Below are 16,281 nucleotides of genomic sequence, written 5' to 3'. Positions count from 1 at the left end.
ACCTCCTTTGTTGGATCGATAATTTATTTCAAGCAATTGATAAAAAGTTGAATTGTTCAAGTTTGTGTATATCTTGTATAAAAAAAAAATAAATAACAGAAAAATGAACTTACCACGTGTTTTATCTAATTTATGTTGTCCAAACAGCCTTTCTCTTCTGCATGGTGAAAGGGACTGAGAACGACGTTTGGTTGTACTTCTCCAAATTATAAATTCCCTTTCTGCCTGACATTTTTCCAGCATAACTAATATAATTAAAACAAATGGAATATGTAGCTTTTAACCAAAATAAACTTGACCAAAACATTGAATAATAACACACCACACTGTTAAATAGAGCCATAAAGTATATGCAGACCTACTAACTTTTCCAGTTTTGCTGGAAGACTTTTGATATACTGTTTTTCCAGTTTTTGGTAAGTGTAGGTTTTCTTTTCTTCCAGATTTTATTCAAGTTTATGTTGTTTATTTAATTTTTTTTTACATTTTTTAAAAATGCACACGTCTTCTTGATATGAAATTAAAATCTTCCATTAAAACATTCTGCTCATGCTTATTGAAAAGAATACATAGTACAACAATTGGAAAACAAGACTGATGATAGGAAAAAATAATAATCCATGTATGAGTAAACTAACCTTGGTTTATTCAAAGTTACTTCCTCTTGCATCCAAACACTGCATGCAACGATCATAGAGTGACTGGGACAACTGGTGAAAGTCTGTGATTAGTATCCTGTGCAATGTTCTCATCATAGCTCTTTAAATAGTGTTGATATCATGAAAATAACAGCCTTTCAGTGGTGCCCTGAGCTTCAGGAACAAAAAGAAGTCACACGTGGCTAGGTCTGGTGAATACAGTGGGTGTGACACAGAGGCGGACTGGCCATAAGACTTATTAGGGGAACCCCGGTGGGCCAGAGGCCAATGGAAGCCAGTGTCATTTTCAATATTACACTCTGACTTCCGAAACATTCTATTTGTTCACTAATATATGAAAACTAAATACACAAAAATCATAATAAGAAAAATATGGATCTTCTATATCCACAGTAATATATGAGTCAAACCATTTGGAAATGTTTTTTTTGCCTGTATAGTAGTTGCATCAATGCTGTTAGAGTTTGTTTAATAAAAGCAGCACCACTAGGTTGCTGTTATGGCTGCGGCTACTATGTTGTTGTTATTTGGGTTTTTAGGAGCATTAGCAACTAAGGCCATATTGCTCCGGGATATGCGGTGGTCATTCCCTGACCTTTCCGCATCCTCCATATTTGGTGGTGACGGGCTCGAACCCCGGTCTAATCAAGAAGCATGTGCTACGCACTGCTGCTCCTTCCCACCTGGCTACGGAGGCGCGCGGCTACTATATGTACTCATACAAGGTAGTGTGACTGTGGCTGCTGTGGTGTAGTTAGGACAAGCGCAACTTCTCAGTGGGAGAGTCCGTTGTATAGTTTTATGGACACCACTGAATTGTGAAATGTAATCCCTTCAGCTTTGAATTCATGGTAATTGGACCACCCATGGATTTGAGAATCTATATAAGCTTAGACCCCAAAATTGTAAAATTCAGTTTAATTTAGCAGTTGATGTGTAAAGTTAGTGTGCTATGTAAGAGTGCACACATTGAAATAAATATAGGTATCTTTATATATTTTTATATACTTATGTATCTTTATATATCTAAATTTATATTTAAAATTCATTAAAAAATTAATGACAGATAATTACTCTAGCTACTTGTAATCTATCCCCCCCCCACACACACACTTCCTCACAATATGGCCATAAACACTAGTATGAGGCCACTACAAGTTTTCCCAGGTAAGAATTTTTGACTCATTCCACTTCTGGAGTGACAGTACAGACTTCTCTGGTAGCCAAAAACTGCCAAACAATGGGAGTGTTAAGGCTTGGTATGTGGTCATGCAAGAGGAACCAACTGCTGCCTACTCTGTACTGAGGCAACACACAATGGATTCTCTGCAATAAACATTTCAAAATGTCCAGATTGTAGGGAGCAGTAACAATTTGGTCACTGAGCACAAACTCTTTGTGCACAATTCCCTTGCTATTATAGAAAGTGATGAGCACAGTTTTGATATTTGACCTTTCTTGATGAACTTTTTTGGCTTTGGAAGGGTTTGCTGAATTCCACTCTGCACTTTGTCACTTTGTTGTGGGATCGTACTGAAAACACCACATCATGTCACCTGTAATGATCAAATTCAGTAAGTTGGGTTTGCTTTCAGTTAACTCAATGAGTTTTCTGCAGTGTTCAACTCAGGTCTGTTGTTGACTGTCTGTTAACGAATGTGGAATAAACTGCACCTAGACCTTCGTTTTCTTCAAATTCTGGGTTATTATTTGTCGAATGGTTTTTTTATTAATGAACATATCTTCTGAAATCATTCTGAGTACTGCACATCAGTCATTAGTAATGATTTCCCACACCTTTTCAATCAACTCTGGTGTTTGAATCATTTTTGCTGGGCCTGGATGTTTGTTGTCTTCCAGTGATTCTCTTCAATGGGCAAAATGTTTTTGCCACTTGAACTTATGTGCATGAGACAGACAATTCTTTCCAAACACTTGATTCATCATATGAAATGTTTCTGTGGCACTTTTGCCCAGTCGAACACAAAACTTGATGTTTGCTCTTTGGGTTCCATTCTTCCTCCACAACACGGACACAGGAGAGAGAAGTACACTTCAGCTCACACTACCTTCTGAAATCGCAGCAATTTCTGCTTATCTTGACTGCAGTGCTTGAAGAACAATCACTAATAGAAGTAAATATTTCATGTTTACTTCTATTAGATGACAGCACCAGCACTTGTGTCATAATATCAGTCTCGTTTTCCAAATGCCACACTGCATATCAAACCGAGTGAGTTTCTGAATTTCTTGTTTTTGGACAGCAGCAACACCAAAACGTTTCTATGATTTATTCACTTGTAAATGGTTAATTCTCCTAATTATTTGCTTTTAAACATATTTTTAGAAAGATGCAGTTTGCACATTTCTAAAAATGGTTTATTTTCTGCGAGCATTATGTACTGAGTGTTAGACACCACTGCAAAGAATAAAACTATACAATTTTATAAGTTGTCGTTGTTGTTTGGTTTTTAGGAGCATTAGCAACTAAGGCCATAATTGCTCCAGGGATATGTGGTGGTAATTCCCTGACCTTTCCGCATCCTCCATATTTGGCGGTCATGGGCTCTAACCCCAGTCTAAATCAAGAAGCATGTGCTATGCACTGCTGCTCCTGCCCACCTAGCTACGGAGGCGCCAATTTTATAAGTGACAAAAGTGTTATTTATTTTTCATTAAGTGTTCTTCACCACTTAATCTATGATTTAATGAACAACTTCTAAGACATTTAGATCTGTACACAAAATGTGATAACCTGAATTAACCTGTCCCGAGGAGAGAAAAATATTATTAAAATATAGAAAATTATAAAATATTAAAATATATAGAAAAAATATGAGTTATATGTTATAAAACTCAAAATCATGTTTTGTTAAAATTCAACTACTAAAATGTGATCAGTCATAAATCATAATTTTTAAATGCACCTGTATTAGACTAAAGTAGTGAATGTGTCTCCATCATTTGTATGCAGATTAGTTACAACTATTTTATTCACAACATGAATTTCAATTTATCAATCTTAAAATTGCAGGCAAGTAGTAGCAATTAAATAATCTATATTTCCTACTGTTTTAAGTTTATCTATTAATATAATTAATAAAATCTGATGATTAACCCTAACTGAATAGCAATTTTCATTAAAATATGCATTTTTATTTCAAGAAAAGTTGAGCCTTCCAGTTTCTTTTGGTTATATTAAATTTTATTAAATATAATCCAGTTTTTTATTTTTTTTTTATTTTTAAAAGTTGGCAAATCTGTAGATGAAACTCATATACAGTTGTAAAATTAAGAATAATGCATGCTTTTTCTTAAAAGTAATATCTTAATTCAACAGCAAGTGAACTTCATAATGTTAGTTAACTAGATAACGGCAGTCCAAAATCTTCATCCCCCCCCAATACCCTTTAAACCCTCTAAGGATGCCTGTGATAACTGGATAAACTGGTTCACTGCATAAGCTCAACCTGCCCTTTCTGATATCCTGTGTACTTTAGTATACCTATAATAACTGGATAAACTGGTTCACTGCAAAAGCTGAACTTGTATACTTTAAAATTATCTTGTTGATAAAATTAATTTTTAACTTTTAACATGCAGGTACTTCATTCTTCCCCTACTAGACATGTCAATGCATCAAGAGAAATTTTTCAGACATCTATTCTGTTGAAGATGAGATTACAGAGAACACCTCTATCCAGGGACAGGCTTTGGCCTAGGGCCCATAATTTTCTGGGGCCCGTAAAATGGTTTTATTATACATTTTTTCATTATTTTAATTTAAATAAATTTATAATTTAAATTCTTCCTGTTTCACACCGATCAATCAAAGCATCTTTGCATGCTGCGCTATCTGGTGAATCACTGTGGCAGGCAGGGCACGATGATTCACCAGATAGTGCTAGTTGCATATTAATTAGGTAGATTTAGTTACTTAATTAATGCCTCTGTTGTACGATGGTATAAACTATTTGATTTAAGCTGGCAATTTCAATAATAGAGTTCAAACGTATTTTTCTATTTAGTAATAGAAGACCTTTTTTAACCCATTCAGCTGTGTCCTCCATTACAATTTCTGAAAGGTGGCAAGCCTAGGTGAGGGCCCAAAATGAGAATCTTGCCTAGGGTCAGATTTTTCCTTAGTCTGCCACTATCTGATCACTTCTGACTACACATCTGACTTGTTCAATTAATGAACTTAAAAAAAAAACCTCTCTGTAGTTTCCGCATGCTGTAAATGTATAATGAAGAGAGTTTTTAATTCCAAAATTCATTAATATATTTCAGACTTACCCACGACACATTTTTTCATCTCTACAGTAAGAAACTTATTAGCTCTCTCAATGGATAAATTTCATTCTTTACAACGTGATATCAAACACTGGCCTAATATCTAAATATTCCAAACCCTGATGCAATCATGACCTCATTAAAGTTTTTCATGATAAACAAATTCCACATAAAAAGCATAAAAGAAACCTCTCTATAGGTACTATCAAGAAAAAAGGAGGAATTAGAAAAATATTCTAGAAGGGGTGATCAAAAAAGTTTGGAGAATGACTTTATATCTTGAAAGTGGGGCTTTATAATTTGTCGCAACATGTTTGGTAATAGTAGTAGTAGTAGTGGCATGTGATGCAAGAAAGCAAGTGCATGAGCTTATGCAGCATCAGCCAAAAAAAAAAAAAAAAAAAAAAACACACCATTCCCTCCAAATGCCTTTCGAGTTCCTCCTTAAATTTACTTAAACTTATCAACTACAACAATGACAGATGGAAGTTTGTTCCAGCAATTAACCACCCGCTGGCTAAAGGCAAATTTCCGTACATCTATTCTATATCTGTCTTTTCTTAATTTGAATTTATGCCCCCTTAGGTTCGTAATCTGAACAAGTGGAAGGATCCCATCAGAATTCAGCGTGCTCAACCCAGTCAAGGCCTTATACACCTCAATCAGATCACCGCACAGGTGCCTAGTCTCCAGCCACTGCAATTTGCAGAACTTAAGCCTCTCTTGGTAAGAGAATCCCTTCATTCCCCTCACCAATCTTGTTACCCCTCTCTGTACAAGCTCAAGCAAATCTACATCCTTCCTAAAATGAGGCCTCCAGACCTGTACGCAGTACTCAAGGTGTGGCCTGACCATTGCCTTATACAGAGGGACAATCACCTCCTTTTCCTTGCTAGCAAAATTCTTATATATCATTGACAAAACCCCATGACATGCCCTGGCAGCCTATCTGCACTGCACAGAAAACTTCATATCTGATTGCACAATTACTCCCAGGTTTTTTTCATTTTCTACCACCTTAAGTGTAGTACCACACAGTTGGTACATTTCTCTGGGGTTACTTCTACCCATATGCAGTACTTTGCATTTGTCAAGGTTAAACTTCAGTTGCCACTTCTTAGCCCATCTGCCCAAATCACCTAGATCCTGTTGCAGTAGCACACTGCCATTACTGTCATTAACAACCCTGCCAACCTTTGTATCATCTGCAAACTTCGACACTAAGCCTGATATACCTTCATCAATATCATTGATAAATATACAAAACAACAGAGGACCCAACACCAAACCCTGTGAGACTCCACTAATAACATTAGTCCATGAAGAGCAGCACCCATTAATTACCACCAACTGTCTTCTCCTACTCAACCATCCTTTTATCCATTGTAGAAACTTACCCTTAATACCATTCTGCTCCAATTTGTACAATAGTCTTCCATGCACAACAGTGTCAAAAGCTTTCCCGAAATCCAAATATATGATATCAAAATTATTTTTTGCATCCAGTTCCTTTGTAACCACATCATAATATCCTATCAAATTTGTCAGACAAGACTTTCCCTTAACAAACCCATGCTGTGTCTGAATTATTGCTGCAGTCTTGTCTAGATGATCCTGCAATGCATCTTTAACCAGTGACTCCATTATTTTTTATTTATTTATTTATTTATTTTTTTACCCGGAACAAAAGTTAAACTAACTGGCCTGTAATTACTCATGTCACCCTTCGATCTCCCTTTGTGAATTGGGGATACATTTGCACATCTCCAGTACGTGGGGACCTCCCCTGAGTCCAAGGATGCTCTCATAATTATGGCTAAGGGTTTGCTTAGTTCCTTTGCCGCTTCCTTTAATATAACTGGATAGATCCCATCCATTCCATTTAAGTTAAACATAAGAAAGGCACCTACCAGGTGCCTTTCTTATGTTTAACTTCAACAATTTATCCTCCACTTTGCTCTCAGTTATTACAAAATCATTAAGCACCCTGTTACAATTTGATAACCTTCTGCCATTTTCAAACCTTAATAACTCCTCATGTGTGAATGTAGATGCAAAATACTCATTCAGTTTGTTTGCTATCTGAGCAGGATCATCAACAGTCGAACCATCTATATCAAGTGGACAATCAGATTCATCCCCTTCTTTTTAGCGTTTATATAAGTAAAGAAATCCTTGCTGTTTTTCTTAGCATCTTTTGCCAAAGATTTCTAGTAATCTGCCTTCACCTGCCTGACCTCCTTTGTGACCTGATTACAGACTAGCTTATATCTGTCATAGGCTTCTGAGTCGCTTGATAATTTATATGCATCCCGTTCATTTTTCTTCTCTGTCACCAGTCTCATAGGGCGTGTCCGTAGCCAGATGGGAAGGAGCAGCAGTGCGTAGCACATGCTTCTTGATTAGACTGGAGTTCAAGCCTGTCACCACCAAATACGGAGGATGCGGAAAGGTCAGGGAATGACCACCACATATTCTTGGAACAATATGGCCTTAGTTGCTAATGCTCCTAAAAAAAAAAAAAAACCAAAACAAGTCTCATTAGTTCATTTGATAACCATTTAGGCCTAAACCTTGAACAATATTTCTTAATGGGTATGAAACTTTTAGTAGCATCCACGATTAATTCCTTGAATGCTTCCTACTTAGAACTTACTGTTGGTAACATCGTCAGTTGATCCCACTGTACAGAATAAAAACTGTCTGAGACCACTGTACTCACCTTTACGCAAGTAAAAACCCTTTCCTTTACCCCTGATGGTAATTATATCTTTAAGTAAATACCACATCTTATAATAATGATAAAAATCGCTAATTTATCTTCAATCAGTCTGAATTAGTATGCACTAAATAGGAGTTGTGTCATATTTCAAAATGAGTGATTTTACTGGGTAGTGAATTTGCATCAAATTTTATTTCAAATTGGGGTTCAAACAACATGAAGTGTTTTAAAGAGCTTTCAGAGAAGATGCTGTGCACTATTTTAAGATATTTCCGTGATCTGGAATATTTAAAGAGGGCTGCTTATACATTGAAAATGATGCTCACTCTGCCACCCTTCAACTTCAAAATACTAATGATTCAATCATCACTCATATTCATGAGTTGATTGTGAATGGTCAATGTTTTAACTATTTGTGAAACTGCTATTGTCTTATGGGACATGTTAATTAATTTTTAACACAAGATTTTGGAATGCAATGTTTCAGCCAGGTTTGTGCCTCACTTCCTCACTAATGGTTACAAATAGCAGCAAATACTTGTATGATAGGACGTTTGTCTACATGCTGCTGCTAACCCACACTTTGTGTCTTCCATCATTACTGGCAACAAATAATGGATGTATGGCTATGATCTGGAAATAAAGGCCTAGTCCTCTCAATAGAAGACTGCATCTTAAAGTTCAAGAAAAAGAAAGACAATCTCGATAATGTGAAGTCCATGCCCATCACATTTTTGAGTCATTATGAATTTATCCCACATCATCATACAGTGAACTAGGAATACTAAAAAACAATTCCAGTGATGCTGTTTACAGAAGACAGCTGGAAAACTGGGCTTCAGAGAAGTAGAAATTGCATCATGACAATGCAATTAAATTAGAATATTTCTTATAAAGCACCATCACTGCAGTTCCTGTGATTTTTTTTTTCATTTACCAAGCTTAAAGCTCTCTTGAAAGGTCACAGGCTTGTGATGACAGGAAATTATTCAGAACATTACACAGGAACTATTAGCAATTCCAAAAGAAGCCTATCAGGAATGCTTCCAGAGGTTGCAGAACTGTTGGCATTGGTGCATACAGTGTCAAGGAGACTACTATGAAGGAGCTCCATCTGAATAGCAGGTAAATGTGATTATTTCCCAAATAATAGTTCTATCTATGAACTCTTTGATCACATTTGAAAACATCTGATCACATCTTCATCCGAAAAAGAAGACATCCAGCTTCTTGAATGGGTCCAAAGACGGCAACTCGAATGGTCAGATTGGCAGAAGGACGACTGTATGAAGAAAGACTCTGATTATGTGGCCTACAGAGCTTGGCAACCAGGCATCTCAGAGGTGACCTGATTGAGGTTTACAAGGCTCTGAGAGGGATTAGAAAAATGAATGACGGTGGAATTTGCACTGTTATAACAAGAACTAGTGTCATAAATCCAAATTACAGGGTTTGAGGTTTAGATTAGATTGCAGGAAGTTTTCTTTTAGTCAGTGAGTCGTTGATTGCTGGAACAAGTTGCCCTCGCAGCTGGTTGAGGCTGACAGTTTGAATAAATTCAAAGGTCAACTAGATACTTACCTGTGTGAGAAGGCAAGCATATAATTTGTTTTCTTATCAACTTGGTTGGTTTTTTATCTTATTTTTGCCAGTGCAGCAAAAGCATGTGGCTTCCTTGCCCTATATGGTGAATACTATTACTAATACATCAGCAAAAAAAAAAAAAACCCAAAAAAAAAAAACGAATTTATTCAAACTGTTCACATCAACAGCACCAAATTGCAGGTTGAGAGCATAGTATTCTAGGAAAGAAGGAAGGAATTGCCTAGGCCATTCAGCAATGTTATCTACTGTGAAGTTTATCTCACTTAATAGCCATTGGATCCAAATACCAAAGGGTTAGCTGGCAGTCCGATGAGTGTTGTACAAATTTTCCCATTGTGGCTCAAACAGTAGGGTGGTCGGGCAAGGATTTCAATTTAAAAATGTTCTGTAAGGGCAACTATTAAGAACTACAATAACTACTACAAAGAGAGATAGTTTGCTTGCTTCAATGTAGAGACTTTGGACAGGAGATGTACGAAATGCACCAGTAAAAATGTGGATAGCCTGGTTGGACTGGATCCAGCCACCAAAGTGCACTATCTCTAGCAGAAACATACATCTGACAGATGTAGCCAAGTTTAGAGTGAACTTATTTTGCCAAAAATAAGTACCATCAATTTGACTTCTGCTACCAATGGAATGATGTTTTGCCCAAGCCTTAATTCTGGCTAAGGATGAATATTTCATTTACAACAGAAGTGTACAGAAACATCTTGAAAAAAATTTTAACTCATTAGCCAATATCCACAATGCCAGATGGTCAATGGCTTTTTGCAATTCACCCTCATATTGCACAAATGACAAAATATAGTAAAACCATCAATGTAGAGGTATTCTTTAGCACTGGAGGAAGTTGTTCTGTTATAGAGTTTATTATGATTGCAAAAAGCATGACACTTGTAACTGACCCTTGTGGAACTACCTCTTCTTGGCAGAAGCCAAAAGAGAGTATAGATCATACACAAATTTGAAATGAGCAATTAGACAGGAAGTGTTTTTTTTTAAAATGGGAAACCTACCCCTAAGAACAAAGTTATGAAGATCTTGTAATATGCCAAATCAGCAGGGTGTATCATATGCTTTTTCAAAGAAAACTGGCACAAGATGCTTGGATTTTATAAAGCATCCTGAACGTATGTTTCAAGTTTTATTAAATGATCCAAGAAGAAGATGAAAGAAGATATTTGTTGCCATTGGAATTGAACTTCTGTAGACTGTCATTTTCAGGAAATACGTATGAAGGAAGGCTGTTCCAGAAAACGCCAGTTGAATGAATAACCGAAGAAGATGAAACGTTGGTTCTGTTGAGTTTGAAGTTGGACAGTAAATGGATGTTGTTGGCTGGTGGCGGCACATGTTCAGACTGTTTTAAAAGAGAGAGAGCGGGAATTATAGAAGCCAATTCAGAAGAACAGTGCCTATGGAAGTATCTGCAAAAAAAGGCATGCAGCAAAAACAATATGTCTATGAAATAGAGAGTGGAGAGACTCTGTTAGAGATGAATCATTAATTAACCTAATTGCCCTCTTCTGAGTGGAATCTAGAAGCCTGAGAGAGGTTTTGGGGGTACTGCCCCAGATGTGGAAATAAAATTCCATGGTAGGGCAGATTTGTGATTTGCACAGAGTGAACAGCTGTTTGGAAGAAAAGTAATGCCGAGAGTGAAAGAGAAAACAAAGTTTTTTAGATGCAGAGGAAGCAATATTTATATTGTGCTTGTGCCAAGAGAGAGATTAGAAGTCAGAGTAATCCCCAAAAGAGATATATCATCTTGCCTAGAAATCGGGATGTTACCAAAGATAAGCACAGAAGCAGAAGAATCCTTTGTGAAATATAAGACAAGACTGAGTTTTAGAAGGATTGAAATCAACTAAGTTGTCTTTGCCCCACTGGAGAATTACCTGGAGATTGGCATTTAAGGAATTGGTAGCAGATATTCGAGAAGTTGAAGCTGATTGAGCAGGGCAAGGTTTCTCGAACTTAAAGTAGAATGCAATGTGCTATCGTCGGTAAAACTGTGGACAGGATTTCCAGTCAATGGAAGAAGGTCATTAATATACAAGAGGAAAACAGTGGGGGAAAGAACTGAACCTTCGGGGACACCAGCATTAGTGGAGAATTTAGAAGACAGAGAGCCATCTACCAACACCTTCAGTGAGCGATCAGAGAGAAAAATGGATAACCAATTACAAAAAACAGTAGGCAAACAATAAGATGAAAGCTTGTTTAGAAGACCTTTATGCCAAACATGATTGAAAGCCTTTGAGATGTCAAGAGGAACTGTTTGTGTTTAACCGAACTTATCCATTGAATTTGTCCACAAATGGGGTAACATAAGCCAAAATATCACCAGTGGATCGACACTGATGAAATCCATACGGATGATCATTGATTACAGGGTAGGTTTCTAGGTAGTTTAAGGATTGACAGTTAACTGATTTCTCCATCATTACTTTAGAAAGAGTAAAAGAAATTGCAATGGGATGATAATTGGATGGGAGAGATTTGTCACTCTTTTTAGGAACTGGCTGGATATGAGCAAATTTCCAAGCATAAAAAAAAAAACACCTTTGGAATAAGAAAGTCAAAAAAGCGACAAAGAACAGGAGTAAGTTCAGGAGCACAGGGTTTGAGAACAAGTGGAGAAATCCCATCAGGACCTGGAGCTGTATTAGCATCAAGATTTGTCAAAATCCTTCTGACATCCTTTTGACGGAAGACCACAGGAGGCATTGAATGGAGCGTGTTGGGAATGGTGGGAGGTGTTTTATCAAGATCATTAATACATGAGTTGGAAGAAAAATGGGATGCTAGTAGGTCAGCTTTATCCTTGGCTGAAGTGAGAACAGAGCCATCTGGTTTTGACAGAGGTGGGAGCAGAGATGGGCAAAAGTTGTGGCCAGTAGCTTTGGCAAGAGACTAGAATGCTTGGCTACCATTAGGGCAAGAAGCAAGTTTTCTACTCTGAGACTGTTCAAAATCTAGTTTGGACTGATTAATAACTGCATAACAATTGTTGTGAGCTCTGATATAAGCAGAAAATGAAACTGAAGAATTGGAAACAATCCAATTACAATATGCAACATTCTTCTCTTGAACAGCCTTAGCACATTTATTGGAAAACCATGGTTTAGAGAAAGGGCAAGTTTTAAAAGTGGAATGTGGAATAAAGGATTCCATTCCTACAAGAATAATTTCACTGACACGATCTGAGCAAACACTGATATCAGAAGTTTTGAAACAGTAGTCCGACCAAGGAAAAGAAGAAAAGATCTCTTGCAGGTCATCCCATTTTGCATTCTTGTAATGCCAAACAACACGAGGTTGGGAATAGCCATGAGATAAAGGCTCCATTGGAGAAGAGACAATCACCAAGTTGTGATCTGCGGCCTAAAGAACTACTCACTTTGGCAGTGTACTTAGAAGGGTTGTTTGTGAGAAAAAGATCAAAGGTATTGGCTGTAAGGCTAGGGCTGTGAGGTATTCTGGTTGGTAAATGAACAATCTGTGCAAAAACCTCAGCATCTCAACCAGCTGGGTCGGAGTGACTAGAAAACGGAAGCCAGCTGGAGTTGTGAACATTAAAATCACCAAGGAAAATTACCTCACTGTGAGGAAAGTTGGACTGGAGAAAGTAAAGTTGCAAAGAGAGGAAGTCAAAGAGCTCCAAGTGATTAGTGAAGTTGGGAGAATGGTAGAGACAACAAATGAATTTGACACAATGAGGTAGAGAGATTTTAAGCCAGAGAAGATCAAAAAGAGGAGATTCCAAATTACCAAATCTCTGACATGGAATATTGGCACTGACATAAGTGCAAGTACCATCTTTGAGGTAAAAGGAATCATACAGCAAATAATTTGGCTGTATGATTCCTTTGAGATGAGCAGTAGTTGAATCAACTGAAAACTGAGATTCTGTCAGAAAAAGTACATGGGGTTTGGCAGAGTGCAAATGGAAATGGATATCGTTGAAATTAGAATTGAGACCACATATATTTGTGAAATGAATTAGGAAGTGTTTGGGAGGTTTAGATCTTTTTGCAGATAAGCTTACTCTATTAGTTTGACAATTTATGGTGTATTCAATAGTAAGAAAAAAAGGGGGGGGGGACATGCTGTATGAAGTATTGAAATTTTTGGATATGGATACACATGGTAAGAATATACCCAGATCCTCGACATAACATGGCCTCTACCATGCCCCCCCCCCCACATACACACTACTTGGATTCCCTCCAGTCACTATCTATCAGAGTAGAGGTAGCAAGCTTATACACTAACTGATCCAGAAGCTTCCTAGAGTTACCAAAAGTTTCAGTCCGGTGTACTAACTAGCGGCCGGCCTGCGATCATCATTTTAGAGCTGTACCCTTGAAATGTAAGGAAGATTGGACCTCACCATGATGTTCATCATAACCTCAAAAGTCATCAGTCATACTGCCTGAGGGAAGAGATGGGGAAGTGTTGACCGGAACTTAGCTCTGGAGACCAAACATGGGTTCCACCACTTCAAGCCTCCAATTAGCGAAGTGGTGGTATTGCACCGGTTGATGAAAGTCATCTACCACCTAGTACTGCCTGGTAACACAGAGGGGTGGCATTCCTCCATGTGGTGTAGGAGCCACACCTCGACCCCTGCTTACATTGGTTCAGACCTAGGTGGTCACCCACACTGTGCTTGCACATGGAGGTTATACCCAGGATTACTAAGAGTCCCACCATTGCGAAGATGCAAGCAGAGGATTTGGCTGTCCCAGACTGCCCAGACTTTGCTGAAATTGGGTCCATTTGACTTGAGTGTCACCCAAATATCAGTTCCATCAGCATTTTAGACTTACAGGTAGCAAGTACAGCTTGTCTGGCATATCTCAGAAAATGTCTACGACAACCTCAAGGACCAAATGCTTGCACAATATGGCTAATAATAATAATAATAATAATAAAATAAAATGCAGTGAGTTCTGCAATTGTATGTCTATTGTGCACTGAAGGGCATGGTGGATATTTTCCCTTCATTTTCCAGATCTTATCACCTACTACTTTTGAATTAATAGACTAGATTATAGATGAAGTAGAGCTGATTCAAGATTCCCTTTTGACTCTGATGTCAAATATGATACACTTTGGCATGTGCATGTTTAAAAAATATTAAATATTCTGTTGTAGGAATTCAGTAGAATATCCCACATGCATTGTTTTGGGCTAGCATTAGCATTAGTTGAGGCATGTGACGCAAGAAAGCAAGATTATAGAGCATCAGTCAAAAAAATATATATATATATACCATCCCATTTCACCCATTTGCCCACTGCAAATGATTGTTTAATTCAGCCTTAAATTTATTTAAACTATCAACTTCCACAACAACAGATAGAAGTCTGTTCCATCAATCAACTACCCGCTGGATGAAGGCAAACTTCCACACATATATTCTACAACTTTTTTTTCTTCAACTTGAATCTATGCCCCTTCAGGTTCTTAATCTCAGCAAGTGGAAGTATCCCATCAGCACTGAGCCTGCTCAAACCATTCAAGGCCTTGTACACCTCAATCAGTTCACCTCTCAAGTGCCTAGTCCCCAGATGCTGCAACTTACAGATTAGAAGACTTTAAGCCTCTCCTGGTAAGAGAACCCCTTTGTTCCTCTCAACAATCTTGTTACCATTCTCTGTACTCATTCTAGCAACTCTACATTCTTCCTAAAATGAGGCCTACAGACTTGTATGCAGTACTCAAGGTGTGGCCTGACCATTGCCTTATATAAGGTATAAAGGTATAATCTCCTCCTTGTCTTTGCTAGCAAAATTCCTATATATATCATTGACAAAACTCCATGACCTGCTCTGGCAGCCCTTCTGCACTGCTCAGAGAACTTCTTATCTGACTGCACATTATCCCCCACCCCAAGGTCTTTTTCATTCTCCACCTCTGAGCACAGTACCACACAGTTGGTACATTTCTCTTGGGTTACTGCTACCCATATGCAGTACTTTGCATTTGTCAATATTGAACTTCAGTTGCCACTTCTCAGCCTATCTACCTAACTTTTCTAGATCCTGTTGCAGTAGCATACTGTATTTACAATCATTAACAACCCTACCAACCTTTGTATCATCATCTGCAAACTTGGGCATTAAGCCTGATATACCATCATCGATATCATCAATAAATACACAAAACAACAGTGAGTCCAGCACCGAACCCTGGGGATCTCCACTAATAACATCAGTCCATGTAGAACAGTGTCCATTTATTACAACTGTCTGCATCTCCCACTCAACCATCCCTTTGTCCATTGCAGCAATTTGCCCTTAATGCCATATCACTCCAATTTGTACAGCAGTCTTCCACGTGCAACAGTATCAAAAGCTTTCCTGAATCCAAGTATATGATATCAAAATTATTTTTTGCATCCAGTTCCTTTGTGACCACATCTTAGTATCCAATCAAATTGGTTAGACAAGACTTCCCCCCTTAACAAAACCATGCTGTGTTTGAACTATTACTGCAGTCTTGTCTAGGTGAACCTGTATCTTGGGTTTTTCTTGCTGCTGTGCATTCTGAATTAGACCTAAGTTTGAGAAATTTTGAAAACTATGTAGATGTTTTCAGAAATGCAACTACTGCTGCATGGACAATAATTTCTGTAATGCGGGTAAGAGCATCATTGATGAACTCCTGGCTGACTCTAGTAATGTCAAACTGTGCAAGGTATTTAGGCTTTCCAGTCAGCCTTATAAAACTTCCACCGACATATCCTTGATGGCTTACACGATATTTTCTGTCAGAACAGATATTACAGGCAAATGATTATTCCCACAGGGATTTTTCTTCAACCTAATATGTAAAAAAAGGGAGCAGAGAAGAGGGAGCAGATAGAGAGATCAATGGCAATAAATGTAAAGCATGTAGAGAAAAGTGTTTGTTCCCACATTTAGGAGAGAGCTCATTATTTTTGAGCATGTGTTCTATTTTATGACCCCTCTTATTAATGTTAGTAAA

General features: G+C 37.7%; 1 protein-coding gene across 1 annotated transcript in view; it reads right to left on the bottom strand.

Moving 5' to 3' along the window:
• Positions 1–16,281, bottom strand: part of LOC150091037 (uncharacterized) — a 115,808-nt gene that overhangs the window by 68,493 nt on the left and 31,034 nt on the right. The window contains exon 3 of the mRNA XM_090380664.1: positions 114–245. Coding sequence (XP_090236790.1) covers positions 114–245 — 132 coding nt within the window. The remainder of the gene's footprint in view (positions 1–113; positions 246–16,281) is intronic.

The sequence above is a fragment of the Mastigoproctus giganteus genome, chromosome 1 (assembly GCF_048544385.1).
Source record: "Mastigoproctus giganteus isolate SK-2022 chromosome 1, ASM4854438v1, whole genome shotgun sequence".
In the NCBI taxonomy this organism is placed as follows: Eukaryota; Metazoa; Arthropoda; class Arachnida; order Uropygi; family Thelyphonidae; genus Mastigoproctus; species Mastigoproctus giganteus.
The sequence above is the reverse complement of the archived record's forward strand: the minus strand, read 5'-3'. Positions and strand labels throughout refer to the sequence as shown.